Source organism: Lactuca virosa, chromosome 3, assembly GCF_052849685.1.
Source record: "Lactuca virosa cultivar CGN04683 chromosome 3, Lactuca_virosa_CGN04683_v6, whole genome shotgun sequence".
Lineage (NCBI taxonomy): Eukaryota > Viridiplantae > Streptophyta > Magnoliopsida > Asterales > Asteraceae > Lactuca > Lactuca virosa.
This window is the reverse complement of record NC_136428.1, coordinates 80,300,424-80,317,999: the sequence shown is the minus strand read 5'-3', so window position 1 is coordinate 80,317,999 and position 17,576 is coordinate 80,300,424. Positions and strand designations below refer to the sequence as shown.

The following is a 17,576-nucleotide window of genomic DNA, read 5'->3' as shown; positions in this document are numbered from 1 at the left end:
TTCACATTCCTTTTGAGCCTGGAAATAATATATATGTTTAGTGGGCCTTAGTTGTCCACTTACATGTTTATTGGGCCTAAAATATACCTTATATGTTTATTCGCATAAATTCGATTAAGGATCTAGTGAGACGTTTCGTTTGGCACCAAATGAGTGTACAAACGTAGCCTGTAGTTATAACCAGAGTCTCCCCGAGTGAGAGCGTGAGTTTGTGTATAGATCTATACAGGGGTGACACCCCACACCTGAGCTGTTCGCTACAGTTAGACTAGGCCAATCTAGGGTGACAAATCGTACCTTAAACAAGTCGGCGTCTAATAGACGTCATGACAGCCGAAATTGTCATAATCAAGTATGGTTATAACGACTCACTTAGAGGAATTAACATTATAAAATTTATGGGAAACCATCTTTTGTGGATAACACGGTAACCTATACGCGCTGGTACTCAACCTCGGGTGTTGAGACTCCAACATTCTCTTACGCAGACAACATCGGGTTGTCTGGGGTTCATTCTCTTTATATTCTCGCAACACTTAACACACATGCATTAATACAAGATCAGACACAAACATTTCAAAACGTTTTTCAGAAAATATCGGACTTTCTGGTGTTTACAAAGTAATACAAAACATTTTTCTCAAACATGCTTATGAACTCACCAGCATTTTTATGTTGACCCTTTTAAATTAACTTGTATTCTCAAAAAATCGTTGAGAAATTTGGTCAGCAAGATTACATGGATATTTTGTTATGTTTTGTTTTTGACATACTTTGAATATTTTGGCATGTAATATTGAAATACAATATTTGATGTAAACCAATTACAGTTGTAATATTACATGTGTGATGATGATGATGTTATGTTTCAATTATATACTTTGTGATGATATTACAAGAATGAAGTCACTCAAGCCCCCGGACGTTTCCGCCGTCTGGTTCGGGGGTGTGACAATAAGAGAGGGCTAAAGCTTATGAAAGCCATTCTAAGAGTTATTTAACCTCTAAAGTGCTAAAATAGCAATTGACAAGCTTGTCAATCCTCTAATGGTGAAGAGGAGAATGTTAGCCTTTGATGGTCGTGGTAATGGTTGTGTTAAAACTGAAGAGGACCCCACTTCTGAAAGTAATGACACATGATTTATTTATTTATTTATTTTTATCATTTTGAAGTTAAATTTTTTTTAACCTTTATGGGCTCAAATATATCAGTCATATGCAGTTGCAGCTGTAGTAGAATTTTGTCATAGTTTATATGTTGAGCATATGTTTTTTTGTTAATTACTTCAACATATGTCTATATTCATACTTATTACTATTTTTTATGTTTATTTTATCATGCAACAAAGAAGCATTTAATGTACATGATTGAGAACTTGGATGGAAAAATAAAAGATCAAGTTGAAATATCAGATGGAAGAAATAGCAGCTTAGTTTTAATTGTATATATAATGGCATCCTGTTTCTGTTTCTTTGTATTAGAGCCCTTCACTTCTAATTCTTATCCATGTCTCTTCTTGGTAAGTTGTGTTCAACTATACTAAGCACGGCCCTCAAACTTCCCTAGTATATATATATATATATATATATATATATATATATATATATATATATATATATATATATATATATATATGATAGTTTTTGTCACACCCCAAAACTTGAATGGCGGAAACATTCTGGGGTGGAGGACGTCATGTGTAGCATCACAACCAATGAATAATAGCAATCATAGCAACACAACCATTACAGTGAATACTTAAATTAAAATTTTTACATCAGTTTGAAACTTTATCTGAAACTTGTTTGAATTACATCAAATAGCTTCGTAAAGTATAAACATAAAACTCTTATTGCTCCAGCTTCTCAAAAATCCAGCAAGTACCTGTCTACTGATTTCCTGAGAATACAAGCAGTTTAAAAATATCAGCATAAAGCTGGTGAGTTCATAAGCTGTATTTTGTAATGAAAACTTGTTGGTGAGCTCGTAAAGGTGTTCGTATAGTTTCAAGAAAATCCGATATTTTCTTTAGTGAAAATGTAGTGTTTTCAATTCTGTATAAAACCATGAATGTTCGTTACTGAAAACTATAGTGATATGCGAAAATAATGCTTCATGTGACTAGCTAATGCTAATCATGATGCATAAGTATTTCGTACGTGAAACCATTGTATGATCGATTCTGTTTGAAAACCCTGGAAATTCTCCAGTTGTAGTGTGTATTAGTTCTATTTATTAAAATAAAACTGTTGAAGAATGACAGTTTGTAAACCAAGAGTGATTAATACATATTGTGAGTCGTATAACCATACTTGATATGACTAGAGACCTTTCCAACGTTCTTCAGGCGTCGAGTTAAATGACATTTGTCACCCTAAGCATGCCTGCCCAACTGTAGCTAGCAGTTCGGGTGTGGGATTGTCAGTCCCGAATGGATCTATTCACAAATCTCACGCTCTCCCTCCAGGAGACTCTGGTTATACTATGATAGGATTTATCCTTGTACACCTAAGGGTACAGTATTGAAGTAGCGCCACACAGTATCGTACAATCTAGTTTACATGTAGTGTAGTAGCGTTCTACCATAGTGAAAATCCGTATGTATACTGTATGTAGTGATAATTACAGTTATGAATACCATGATAAAGTAGTGATGTAAACTGTAAACTGTTTCTGTCTTAGTGCATATGTTTAGTAGTGAAAGTTTCTGTACTTGTTATGTTTAGAAAATCCCAAACTATACCGATTATAGTTTGCATGTATAACGTAGTGAATATCGAGTCCGGAAAACTATGCAATTTTAGTGAAAACGTCCCTTATGCTCAACACAATACAAAAGGGTCAAAGTATGAGAATTGCATGAGTTTTATATTGTTGAAAACATTTATGTTTGGCTTGTATTCCCCCCCTGAAAACATTAAAAACACGGAAAATGTAGGGGTATGAACTCACCTGTAGTGGACGATACGACTGAAAGATCGGTCTAGGATGCTAGGTGTCAAGTGAAGACTTGAGCACGCACATGAATCCTAATTAGCATATAAGGACACATATATGCATAAGATTAGAGTTTATACAACTAATCATGAAAGGTAACACCCTATTTGGACTAGGTAACTCTAAGATTGAAGGATATGAATCACATATGATTGCATACTAAGGGTGTACGGCCACTCAAAGGAGTTTACGGCCAAAATGGCATGACCAAGGGAGTTTACGGCCAAGAGTTTACGGCCCATGAGTTTACTGCCCATGATTTTACGGCACATGAGTTTACTGCCCATGAGGGTTTATGGCTTAAACTCATGGTCCTGGCCGTAAACTCCTCATTTGAGGGTTTATGGCTTAATCAATGGTTTGGAGCTTTAGTTGACTCATTCTAACACTTGGTCCCTTGATTTACTAAGCTTATAATGCTCAAACATACTCTAAACAGTGCTAAAAGTTAGCAGAAACAAGTCTGACTTTGATTGAAGTGAATAGTTTTTACAAGATAGAAATTTCGGGTTGTCACATCATCCCCCCGTTAGAGGGAATTTCGTCCCGAAATTCAAGAATAGAGTACAATCATGAACTTGGAAAGAGATGGGGGTACTTCTACTTCATTGAATCCTCGCGCTCCCAAGTGAATTCAGGACCTCGCTTGGCATTCCAGCGAACCTTCAGTATCGGGATGCGACTCTGTTTCGTACGTTTGACTTCCTGGTCCATGATTTCGACAGGTTCTTCCACGAACTGTAGACTCTCGTCTAAATCAATCTCGTCGAGAGGAATCACAAGTGTCTCATCGGACAGACACTTCTTTAGGTTCGATACGTGGAAGACAGGATGAACGTTCTTGAGCTCTCGAGGTAACTGGAGTTTGTATGCTACGGGACCGATCCTAGCAAGGATCTCAAAGGATCCAATGTACCTTGGGTTCAGCTTTCCACGTTTTCCGAAGCGTATCATGCCTTTCCAGGGTGAGACCTTTAAAAGGACTCGGTCACCCACCTGGAATTCCAAGGGTTTTCATCTCTTATCGGTGTAACTCTTTTGTCTATCTCGTGAGGCTTTCAGTCGTTCTCAGATTTGTATGATCTTTTCAGTTGTCTCTCGAATGATTTCAGGACCAGTGAGAATGCTGTCAGGGACTTGACCCCTGTCTAGCTGTGTGTCACCCACCTCAGCCCAGCACAGAGGGGATCTGCACTTGCGGCCGTAGAGGGCTTCAAACGGCGCAACCTTGATACTGGTATGGTAGTTGTTGTTGTAGGAAAATTCAACCAAAGGAAGATGAATGTCCCATGACGTGCCGAAGTCAATGACGCAGGCTCTCAACATGTCTTCCAATGTCTGAATTGTTCTCTCACTCTGTCCATCTGTCTGAGGGTGATAAGCCGTGCTCATATCCAATTTAGTTCCAAGAGCCTTCTGTAGCGATTGCCAAAATCTCGAGGTAAACCTGCTATCTCGGTCGGAGATAATGGATACAGGTACCCCATGAAGGCGAACTATGTCTTGAATGTAGATTCGCGTGAGTCTCTCCATCTTGAAGTTTTCTTTTATTGGCAGGAAGTGGGCGGACTTCGTTAACCGATCGACAATTACCCAGATGGCGTCGTGCCCACTCGGAGATCTGGGTAACTTGGTGATAAAATCCATCGTTATCCTTTCCCACTTCCACTCAGGTATTTCTGGCTGATGAAGTAAACCTGAGGGCTTTTGATATTCCACCTTTACCTTGGCGCAAGTCAAACACTTGCCCACGAAGGTTGCAATTTCCGCTTTCATGTTTGGCCACCAGTAGAGTTGTTTGAGATCCAGATACATTTTATCTGAACCTGGGTGAACGGAGTACCTCGTCTTGTGAGCTTCGTTCATGACAACTTCTCTGTAACCACCATACTTCGGGGTCCAGATACGGTCCATGAAATAGTAAACTCCGTTTCCCTTGAGCTCTAAGTTCTTGTCCATTCCTCGCAATGATTCATTCGCCACGTTCTCTGGTTTCAAAGCTTCCATCTGAGCCTCTCTGAGTTGCGCGGACAAATGGGAATGGATGGTCATTGTTAGTGCCTTCACCTTACGCCCTGAATACTCCTTTCAACTGAGGGCATCTGCTACCACATTGGCCTTGCCGGGATGGTAGCGAATTTCGCACTCGTAGTCACTGAGTAGCTCTACCCATCGCCGTTGTCTCATGTTTAACTCCTTTTGGTCAAAGATATGCTGCAAGCTCTTATGGTCGGTGAAGATAGTGCACTTGGTTCCGTAGAGATAGTGTCTCCAGATCTTTAGCGCAAAGATCACTGCTCCCAACTCCAAATCGTGAGTTGTGTAATTGACCTCGTGTGTTTTCAACTGCCTCAAGGCATAGGCGATGACCTTTCCTCGCTGCATGAGCACATAACCTAGGCCCTGATTGGATGCATCACAATAGACCACGAAGTCTTCCGTCCCTTCGGGCAGGGACAAGATAGGTGTGTTGCATAGGGCCTGCTTTAATGCTTGAAACGCAGTGTCTTGCTTGACTCCCCAACTAAAGGTTACACCTTTTTGTGTCAGGGTAGTTAAAGGCTTAGCGATTTTGGAGAAATTCTGGATAAACCGGCGATAATAGCCCGCGAGACCCAAGAATTGACGGATTTCTGTGGGTGTCTTTAGTGCAGACCAATTCTCTATCGCTTTGATCTTTAAAGGGTCCACGTGTATGCCTTCCTTGCTAACCACGTGACCGAGGAAATTCACCTTCCTGATCCAGAACTCACACTTTGAAAATTTTGCATATAGCTTCTCCGCCCTTAATGTTTCCAGCACCTGTCTCAAGTGTTGTTTATGATCATTCTCACTCCGAGAATAGACGAGTATATCGTCGATGAACACGATCACGAACTTGTCCAGGAAAGGGCGGCACACTCGATTCATCAGGTCCATGAATACTGCCGGTGCGTTGGTCAGACCAAAGGGCATTACTACAAATTCGTAGTGTCCATAACGAGTTCGGAATGCTGTCTTGGGCACATCATTCTCGTGAACTCGCAACTGATGGTACCCTGATCTCAGATCTAACTTTGAGAAATAACTGACTCCCTGAAGTTGGTCGAAGAGATCGTCAATTCTGGGTAAGGGATATCGGTTCTTGATGGTCATCTTGTTCAGTTCTCGGTAGTCAATGCACATCCGAAAGGATCCATCTTTCTTTTTCACGAATAAGATCGGAGCTCCCCAAGGTGAGGAACTCGGCCTTATGAATCCTTTTCTGATCAGCTCATTGAGCTGGCTGGATAACTCTTGCATTTCCGTTGGCGCTAAACGGTAAGGAGACTTAGCTACAAGAGTAGCTCCGGGGATCAAGTCAATACGAAACTCGACTTGACGCTCGGGAGGGATTCCTGGGAGATCTTCAGGGAAGACATCAGGAAAGTTGCAGACTTCGGAGATGCTCTCGAGGTCTTTACCCTTTTGTGTCTCATCAACAACATAAGCTAGAAACGCATGGCATTCCTTCCGCAGGTACTTCTGAGCTTTGATGCACGAAATGATACGGAGGTTTGAACTGAGCTTATCACCGTAAATCATGAGGGTTTCGCCGGAGGGAAGATTGAGGCGAATGGATTTTTCGAAGCAAAGGATTTCAGCACGATTGGGGCTTAACCAATCCATACCAATAATGACATCGAAACTCTTAATAGATACAGGCATAAGATCGATGGGAAAGGAATGATTGCTTAAAGTAAGAGTATAACCTAGGAATATGTCGTTCGCGCTTTCTTTCTCTCCGTTAGCCATCTCGACGGTGAACGTTTCGGTTAAAGGTTGGGATTTACATTTGATTAGGTGTTTGAATGCATGACTAACAAAACTCCTCTCCGCACTAGAATCGAAAAGAATGCATGCATGAGAGTTGTCAAGGAGGACCGTACCCGTAACAACGGTAGGATCAGCGACCGCTTCCTCCTGGCCCATCGCCAGAACTCTTCCTGTATTGCCACCAGTTGTTGCCTTGGGGCAGTTTCTCTTGAAGTGCCCAACCTCTCTACATCCGTAACAAGCTTGACCAACACCCGCTCCCGTAGCTTGGTTGGTTGGTTTGGGTTGGCACCTTGCAGTATCGAGTTGTGTGTTCCTTCTTTCCACAGCTGTTGCAACTCAACTCACGGCAGGGTCCGTGATGATGAAAGTTACACTTGTTGCACAGAGGTAGTTTTCCAGCATAAACACCGGTAGGAGATTGGGTGGCTGGGACAGTAGCTGGAGCAGCAGCAGGAGCAGTAACAGCATGAACTGCCACTGTTTGTTGTTTCTTGGAGGGCTCCTGCGAAGACTGACCCTTCTGCTTGTTCCATGATTTCTTCTTCTTCCCACCACTTTCCTTTTGTGGCTCGGGAACATCTGCCACCTCATCCAGCTCGATTCCATGATCGATCAGAGTCTGTTCCAGATCCTTGGCGCTTTCAAATGTAGTCGGTCTAGCAGCCAAGACATTCCCTTTGGTTGGTTGCGTCAGTCCCCAAATGTACCTCTCGATTTTCTTGCTTTCCGGGGTGACCATTCCCGGACAGAGGAGAGCCACATCACAGAATCTAGCGGTGTAGGCAGCGATGTCGGAACCCTTCATCTTCAAATTCCAGAGTTCGTGCTCCAACTTTTGCACTTCGCCCCTCGGGCAGTATTCCGCAAGCATGAGTTCCTTCAGTCTTTCCCAACCCATGGCATTTGCCACCGGCAGGGTTAGGGTTTTGACTCGACCATTCCACCAGGTCAAAGCTCTGTCGGTGAAAGTGCAGGCGGCGAACTTCACCTTGTTTGCTTCGGAACAGGCGCAAATTTCGAAGATGGATTCGATCTTCTCGAACCATCGGGGAGGCATCTTTTTCTAGAAACAATCAGGAAGAAGAGGGTGGTAAGTCCTCAATATATATGAAACAAGATATATCTCATCCTGATAACAAAAGTGCTCTACCAAGCGATAAGCACAGAAAGGTTACTAATGCAAGTAAGTTATCGCTTAAGAAAGAAGAGGTAGCAACACTCGGAATGAATCTGTATACTGAGTTTGGCTCTAGCAAAAATACTCCTATAGTATTTTATGTGGGATGTATTTGGTAAGTTTTAGGCCTGCTGTAACACCACAGTCACTCCCAAGCACATGTTGGTCATGTCTCGAATGAATATAGTTGATCAGGCTATATTGACCCTAGACATGATTACATAACTACCCAGGTTTAACCGCAGTGCCCCAACATCCAAATACTTTTTGTTTTGTTCTACTAATGACACGAATTCTGTTATGTATGCATGCTCGTATACTTTTTATAAAAATACTTATATTTTTGAAAGTATACTCTTAGCGTAGAGCACTTAGGCCCCTTAGTGTTTATAGTTGTATACCACGTAAGGTTCGGTATACTAGTTCGATATAAACAAGGGCTCTGATACCAATCTGTCATACCCCAAAACCAGAATGGCGGAAACGTTCTGGGGTGGAGGACGTCATGTGTAGCATCACAACCAATGAATAATAGCAATCAAAGCAACACAACCATTATAGTGAATACTTAAATAAAAATGTTTACATTAGTTTGAAACTTTATCTGAAACTTGTTTGAATTACATCAAATAGCTTCGTAAAGTATAAACATAAAATTCTTATTGCTCCAGCTTCTCAAAAATCCAGCAAGTACCTGTCTACTAATTTCCTGAGAATACAAGCAGTTTAAAAATATCAGCATAAAGCTGGTGAGTTCATAAGCAGTATTTTGTAATGAAAACTTGTTGGTGAGCTCGTAAAGGTGTTCGTATAGTTTCAAGAAAATCCGATATTTTCTTTAGTGAAAATGTAGTGTTTTCAATTCTGTATAAAACCATGAATGTTCGTTACTGAAAACTATAGTGATATGCGAAAATAATGCTTCATGTGACTAGCTAATGCTAATCATGATGCATAAGTATTTCGTACGTGAAACCATTGTATGATCGATTTTGTTTGAAAACCCTGGAAATTCTCCAGTTGTAGTGTGTATTAGTTCTATTTATTAAAATAAAACTGTTGAAGAATGACAGTTTGTAAACCAAGAGTAATTTATACATATTGTGAGTCGTATAACCATACTCGATATGACTAGAGACCTTTCCAACGTTCTTCAGGCGTCGAGTTAAATGACATTTGTCACCCTAGGCATGCCTGCCCAATTGTAGCTAGCAGTTCGGGTGTGGGATTGTCAGTCCCGAATAGATCTATTCACAAATCTCACGCTCTCCCTCCAGGAGACTCTGGTTATACTATGATAGGATTTATCCCTGTACACCTAAGGGTACAGTATTGAAGTAGAGCCTCACAGTATTGTACAATCTAGTTTACATGTAGTGTAGTAGCGTTCTACCATAGTGAAAATCCGTATGTATACCGTATGTAGTGATAATTACAGTTATGAATACCATGCTAAAGTAGTGATATAAACTGTAAACTGTTTCTGTCTTAGTGCATATGTTTAGTAGTGAAAGTTTCTGTACTTGTTATGTTTAGAAAATCCCAAACTATACCGATTATAGTTTGCATGTATAACGTAGTGAATATCGAGTCCGGAAAACTATGCAATTTTAGTGAAAACGTCCCTTATGCTCAACACAGTACAAAAGGGTTAAAGTATGAGAATTGCATGAGTTTTATATTGTTGAAAACATTTATGTTTGGCTTGTATTCCCCCCCTGAAAACATTAAAAACACGGAAAATGTAGGGGTATGAACTCACCTGTAGTGGGCGATACGACTGAAAGATCGGTCTAGGATGCTAGGTGTCAAGTGAAGACTTGAGCACACACATGAATCCTAATTAGCATATAAGGACACGTATATGCATAAGATTAGAGTGTATACAACTAATCATGAAAGGTAACACCCTATTTGGACTAGGTAACTCTAAGATTGAAGGATATGAATCACATATGATTGCATACTAAGGGTGTACGGCCACTCAAAGGAGTTTACGGCCAAAATGGCATGACCAAGGGAGTTTACAGCCAATAGTTTACGGCCCATGAGTTTACTGCCCATGAGTTTACGGCCCATGAGTTTACGGCCGTAAACTCATGTTACTTTGTGCATATGGGTGTTTTAAAAGGCAAGAAGTATTGAAGAAGGGTTCTAGGTTCATGTCCAAGCTTTAGGAAGAGTTTAAGGTCCAAATGCACCACAAACTAGGGTTTACGGCCAAGGGAGATGCTCTTGGCCGTAAACACCTCATGTTCTTGGAAAAGCTTGATTTCAAGGCTAGCATTTTGATTCTTAACTAGATAACAAGAATAGGGAAGTCATACTTACAATTTGAAGGCAAAGGAGGGTGTTTTCGGCCCAAAACACCTAAGTGTTCTTGATGTTCTTGAGAGAGTTTTCGAGTTCCAAGCCTTAGAAATGGAAAGAGTGCAGAAAAATGGACCAAGCATCATACTTATAGGCTGGAGTTTACGGCCATCATGAGTTTACGGCCATAAACTCATGGTCCTGGCCGTAAACTCCTCATTTGAGGGTTTATGGCTTAATCAATGGTTTGAAACTTTAGTTGACCCATTCTAACACTTGGTCCCTTGATGTACTAAGCTTATAATGCTCAAACAGACTCTAAACAATGCTAAAAGTTAGCAGAAACAAGTCTGACTTTGATTGAAGTGAATAGTTTGTACAAGATAGAAATTTCGGGTTGTCACAGTTTTCATCAATAATATTTTGCGCCTTTTTATATGTTTAAGACAAAACTACAAAAATGGTCCTTGTGGTTTTCGAAAATATCAAGTTTAATCCCTAAGTTAAAAAAACCTCACAGATGGTCCCTGTGGTTTCAAAACTTTTAACATTTGGTCCTTCCGGCTCACTCCGTTACCATTTAGCCGTTAAGTAAGGGGTATTTTTGTCATTTCACTACCCAGGGACCATTTATGAGGTTTTGTATTACTTTTTTTAAAATAAATAAATAAATAAATAAAACTTAATATGCAAGGGGTCTCTCTCTCTCTCTCTCTCTCTCTCTCTCTCTCTCTCTTCGGTGAGTACTACGCCTTCTAGGTAAGTTAATGATTTTTGGGCTAGGTGGTGGTGGTGTTAGGTGCCATTTGACCCTCCTACTTCTTGTTGACATTCTCGTCTCCCTACTTCTTCAATCACAGAGTTGAATTTTTTCCTTTTTGGGTATAAATAAAGGGTTTTGAAATGAACTGATGAATGAGAAAGAGAAGTTAGCATGCAGTGGAACCTCGTAATATGAAAAGAACATGGATTTGAATTAAAAGCAATGGGGAAGTTTAATTTAATTGATTTATATGAAGGCTTTTTGTTGTTTGTTGTTCTTGGAACTTCGAGGCGTAAGTGAAAGAAAGCAGCAACCAAGTTGGTGGCAATGAACAGAAAAACTAAAAAGCAGCAGCGGGACTGCAACATAGCCTCGTGCTTTAATTGTCAACACATATTTCTTGTTTATTCACACAATAAATTAGGAGGACGCTGGCGGTCGGCTGGCGGAAGAGAAGTAGAGATTTCAGGCGGAGATATTGCGAGCAGAGTGTAATTTCTTGAGAATGGAAAGGAACTTTGCGTTAAAGAAATTGGAGAAGAATCGGGTTCGAATTGAAAAAACTCTCAAATCTGCTTTACAAAATCTTGCTTATGTAAGTCTTTTTTCCCCAATTAACAACATTGTTTAAATAAACCGATCTTATTTTGCCTCTGAATTTGAATTTCATCCACTGTTTTACAGGGAAGAAAGAAGCTTTATGAAGTGAAGAACATGGAAATAGTGTTGGAGGAAGAAATGAAAGAGAGAGAGAGAGAGAGAGAGAGAGAGGTGGGACCCCTTGCATATTAAATTTTATTTATTTATTTATTTGTTTTTAAAAAAAGTAATACAAAACCTCATAAATGGTCCCTGGGTAGTGAAATGACAAAAATACCCCTTACTTAACGGCTAAATGGTAACGGAGTGAGCCGGAAGGACCAAATGTTAAAAGTTTTAAAACCACAGGGACCATCTATGAGGTTTTTTGAACTTAGGGATTAAACTTGATATTTTCGAAAACCACAGGGACCATTTTTGAAGTTTTGTCTATGTTTAATAATGTTTTTTAAAATATTAATAAATTATAACTAAAAAACTTTAAAAAAATAATGAAACTAATGATAATGTTGTTTGTTAGAGAATGAAACGACGAAAATCTACTTGATCTCTCATCTTATATTCATCTTATTATATGGAAAAAATTTACTTATCTATTTTCCTAATAACAAATTTTATTTATAAGAAAGATAAATCAAAAGAAAATATTATTGTAAAGTAAGTAATATATATATTATACATGTATGAAAAATGTTGTTGTTGTTATTATTATTATTATTATTATTATTATTATTATAACATCTCGGGCTTTCATGTATTTTCAAATCCTTCATTTCGTATTTAAATATGTCATTTTGGGTCCGTGGAGTATAAATGAGTAGCCTTAAGAAGCCTTGGTGGCAAAATGGTAATTTTTGGGAGCATGAGTAGTACGTTGGGCGTACATGTGAGTACGCTAGGCGTACTAGGGCACACCCTAGTACGTTGGGCGTACACATATGTACGTTGGGCGTACTAATGTTCGGGTGAAACCCTAATTTTTAGGGTTTGAAGAGTATTTAAGCACCTTTATGGATCATTTTGCCTCACTCTTTCAGCCTCCAAGTCCTTGAGCCGTTTTTAGTGAACCCTAACCCCATAAGTGAGTGTGTTCAGCTTAAGGTGTGATATTTGTGTGTTTAAAGGAGAAGGAAGTGCATCAAGGAGTTAAGGAAGGAAAGCAAGCTTGTAGATCTTGGATCATCATCTCATTTGGAAACTCCAGAAGGTAAAAAGTTGCTACCTTTATGTTTGGTTTGCTTAGATCTCATCTTGGTAGCTTTATGATGTTTATGTGTCCGTAAAAGTTCCATTGTTGTGCATGTTTGATTTTGGACGTTTTGGGTTGTCCTTCTAGACCCTAGGAAGGGTCCTTAGTCATAAAAATGAGGTCCCAGTGACCAGAAGTGTCTCATGCATTTGGAAAAAGGGTCTTAATGGATTAAGACCTTGTATTAAGAGCTTATAGACGTGTAAATTCATAAAGTTGGAGACTTTATGACTCCAGGGTGCATTTGGACCATGGATCTGTAATTTAAGCTTAAGTGCTTAAGCCATTAAGCACTTAATGGACTTTTGGATCAGTGAGGGTACGCCCCACGTAGGGAGGAGTACGCCCTGCGTACTAGGTCAGCCACCCCGATGGTGGTCAATGCGAGGTTCGCGTACGCCCTACGTACCTCTGGTGTACTCCCAACGTACGTCGTCTGTGGGCTTTTGAGTTTGGTCTTCGAGTTTTGGGCCACCTTTTGGGCTTGTGTGGCTTAGGCCCTCATTGGAATTTCTGAGCATGGGTGTTTTGGGCCAGTTGGAGAGTTGGACCTTAGGATAAGGCCCAATAAAGGGTTAGGACCAATTTGGAAAATTGGGCCAATTATGGGTCTTGAAGTAATTTTGAGCCTTTTGGATCAAAATTTGGACATTAGGCCTTGGCCCAATTGGGGAAAGGGTAAAGTGGACATTTGCCCTAAGTTTGGATCTTTAGTCAAGGATGGTAATCCAATTGCTAATTGGATGTTTATTTTGTTGTGATAGTTCGGGGTTTTCGTGAGCCAGCAGCCGAAGGTTTTTAGTGTGGTTCGACATTGTGAGGTGTGTGTCCTTACTGTACTTTCGGGTTGAAGGAACAAAGGCCAACCCTTTGATTTGATAACCTGATATTATAGATATGTTGAGTATGGAATTGATATGCATGCTAGTCTTGCATATGTTAGTCTGGTAAATCTGTAGGACTACCTGCGATATTGTTTGTTTATTTGAATGTGTTATTATCTGTTATATATCAACATATTGTGTGGGTTGGGTTGAGGTTGTACTGCTCCGTGTTGTAGCCAACAAACCCTGGGGCATACGAGATATGAGTTGAGGGCCAGGGAGGACATGTCAGACTCATACTGAGGGCTCATGAGCATTCCAGATACGAGTTGAGGGTCGGGAAGGGCATGCCAGACTCGTACTGAGGGCTTAGTGGTATTCAGTCCAAGGACTGATCAGACCGGGGAGCAAGCTAGACATAATCTGTGGGCCTATGGGGCAAGCCAGACTTATGTTGTGGGCTCAAGGGTAATCAAGTATGTTAGTTGTGGACCCATTGAATGATGTTATTATATTTGTGCTATTTGTTATGTATTGGTATTCTGGGGGAACTCACTAAGCTTTGGGCTTACAGTTTTGGATTATGTTTCAGATACTTCAGAGGATCGCGGGAATGCGAAGGCGTGATCGTGCACATCCTCATGTTTTGTTTCACGATTTTGGTATTTCTTTGATGTTGAACTTATTTTGAAAACAATTTGTAAACAATGATGGTTTTTGGGTATATTTAAAAGTTTAAAATTTTTAAGAATTTTATGAATGTTACATTTTCTTGAATCTTATGCATTTGAAATTTTCATGACTCTTCACAATTTAAATGACTTTTTAACTATTGATGATTAATTTATTCATTAATATGATGATTACAATGGTTAATCTTCAAATAGAAAACTTAAATTTAAATATCAAATTAAAAAAAATCATCAAAAAATAATTTTTATAATAATATTTTCTTTGAAAAAAAGGTAGTATCTTAAGTATATAAAAAATAATAAAAATTTAAATAGAATGTTACATATCAAAACTATATTACAGGCAACCTACAAATAAATTTCATTGAATTGATATGATCACAAAAATATCCATCTAAATTGATTAGCTATTAATAGTTCAATATTGCTATAAACCAAAAATAATAAATTTATTTTTATTTTCATCTATAACTTACGTGTAGTGATTAATAAGAGGATTTGGTTTTAGTATGCATCTATTTTATCATATATTTAAGATAATTAAAATATGCTATAACAAATTAGTATAAAAAATCATTAATTCTATAATAACAATGGTGTAGTTATTTTTAATATATATATATATATATATATATATATATATATATATAGTTTTATTATATTATTTTATTATGTCTAATATTTTTGTCATAATTTTAAATTTTTAATCAACAAAGTTTTAATCACGTGCAACGTACAGATATTCATATAGTTATACATAATTAGGGTATTTATAATCTATTGAATTCAACTTCAATGGAGTGACATATTATCTATTAAACACATATTTAATCATTTGTTCTTTCTATTAAATCATTCAATGATTATTCAACTTTAGTGTATGTCATCATTCATACTCCATTCAACCCATAATTAATCATAATCATCACTCATAATATATTATTAATAAAATATTTATTTATAGAATAAAAGTAAGAATCAAATACAAACGGATGAGAACAGAATCACCAAATGTTTATATATAAATATGTCAAAAAGTGCTTGAATATTTGAGCAAGAATTATTATTTTATGATATAACCCTTTTGTGGCTATTAATAACCATTTTTCCATAAACTAAACCAAAATAAATAATAGTGGACATTTTATGGAAATAATCATTTTTTTTGGGTATTGATAAACAAATAAAAGGCTTATATTAGTTCTTATATTAGTTCTTATAGTCATACACAATATATAATTAAAAAGTATTTATTCATAGAATAAAAGTGAGAATTAGATACAAACGGGTGAGAATAGAATCACCAAATGTTTATATATAAGTTTTTCACAAAGATGCTTGAATATTTGAGCGAAATTATTCTTTTAGCCATTAATGTTTGTATATATAAGTCTGTCAAAAAGATGCTTGAATATTAGTGAAATTATTCTTTCGGCCATTTTTGGGGTTGAAATCTGATTCCATCTTCCACTTTGAAAAAGAAAAGCAAACACATGACTCATGACATATGAACATGACGAGTGATGATGAAAGAAAGGCGACGTCACTTGTAATTACATCGTTCCTTCATCTTCTTCCCCTTGACAACGACATGCCAGATGCCCCCTTTTGCTTCTGGCTTTCCCTTTTCAAACCTACATGGTAATGAAAACACACACACACCCCTCCATTTATGGTATTATATATATAAGTTAGTTCAAACTTCAAAATATTATTTGTTATTCGCAACTTTGTATGAGATTTTACTATGGAAAGGGGCAACATGAAGAAACCAGAAAGGAAAGTAACAGAAAAGATCAGAAGGAACCAAATGAAGTTTCTCTATTCCCGTCTCTTCTCTCTCATCCCTCCCCATCTCATCTCCAAGGTTTTAATCACTTGAATTGCTTCTTCTTCACATCTTCATATCTCATCAATTCTTTTTGTTCGTTTATCTGAAATCGATTATAACTTCTTCTTTTTTGGATTCAGGGAGGTGACCAAGTGTCGGATCGAGTGGATCGAACGATTGAGTACATTCAAAGCTTGAAATCGAGCTTGGAGATGAGCCAGATCAGGAAGGAACAGTTGTTGAGTACAAAGAAGAGATCACACGAGAACACGAATAGCAACAAATCCAAATCAATTGATATTCAGATCCACGAAATGAGTCCAGATCTTGATGTTGTTTTGATAACAGGATTGAATACTCGATCGGATTTTTATGACGTTGTCCGGTTACTTGATCAGTATAGCAGTGAGGTAGCCCTCGCAAATTTTTCGAGCTCCGGCCATTCTACCTTCCATGTCCGCCACAAAAAGGTGAATCCCGTTACCATAAACCCCGATTTCTTCTACTTGATCTGCTTTTATCATCGTTGTTTCTAAAATAGTTGATTTGATTGTGGATATAGATTGAAACAGAGGAAATGTCTCAGAGACTCATGATTTTACTCCAAGGATACTCGAACGTAAAGGAATTGGGGAATGACCAAGGATTCTCGAACGAACTGGAATTGGGGAATGATTATGCATCATCTTGCGATCAATTTGAATCGAATTTGAATATATGGGATTTTGATTTCCAATCGAATGTATGGGGATGGGAATTAGAGGGATTGCCAATGAGCATCACAAGTTAAGAGAATACATATTGGAAGTACCCTGTATTTAATTTTTTTTTTATATTTTTAGCTTATTGGATAATAGATTAATATGACGAATTTAAAACTTCGATGGTATTTAAGAGAATAAATATCACAAGTTAACGAATTTAAAACTTCGATGGTCTCCTAAGTCATTTTCCCTAATAATGAGAGGGAGGGAGGGAGGGAGAGAGAGAAACTTAAACTATTAACTTTAACATATGAAATCTGAGCCTACATTATTAATTAGTATTAGGGATTAAAGAAATATTGATATTCATTTATGTGATAAATATAAAATTTGGTTTTTATAGAGGTGATTTTCTGCATGCTAGCAAATTATGCAGATTTAATTGTAAAATTAACAAAAAAACTGCAAAAAGGGTCTCTGTAGTATGTATTTTTTTCGGGTTTTGGTCTAAACCCCAACTTTTTTGGATTTGTGGTTTTTTTAAGCTAGTTTCGTTGTGTATTTGATCCCTCCGAATATTGAAATGAGTATAATACCCTTGGGGTATTTATTTTCTGTTTTTCTTTCATT

The 17,576-nt window shown here is 38.1% G+C and overlaps 1 protein-coding gene across 1 annotated transcript; it reads left to right on the top strand.

The window, feature by feature from the left end:
• The first annotated feature begins 15,848 nt into the window (after nucleotides 1–15,848).
• Nucleotides 15,849–17,120, top strand: LOC145166083 (transcription factor bHLH162-like). Its single transcript, XM_079085011.1, has 3 exons — nucleotides 15,849–16,278; nucleotides 16,383–16,712; nucleotides 16,805–17,120. Exons 1-3 carry the CDS (start codon nucleotides 16,159–16,161, stop codon nucleotides 17,030–17,032), a joined length of 678 nt encoding a protein of 225 aa, XP_078941137.1. The 5' UTR covers nucleotides 15,849–16,158; the 3' UTR covers nucleotides 17,033–17,120.
• Nucleotides 17,121–17,576: the final 456 nt, after the last annotated feature.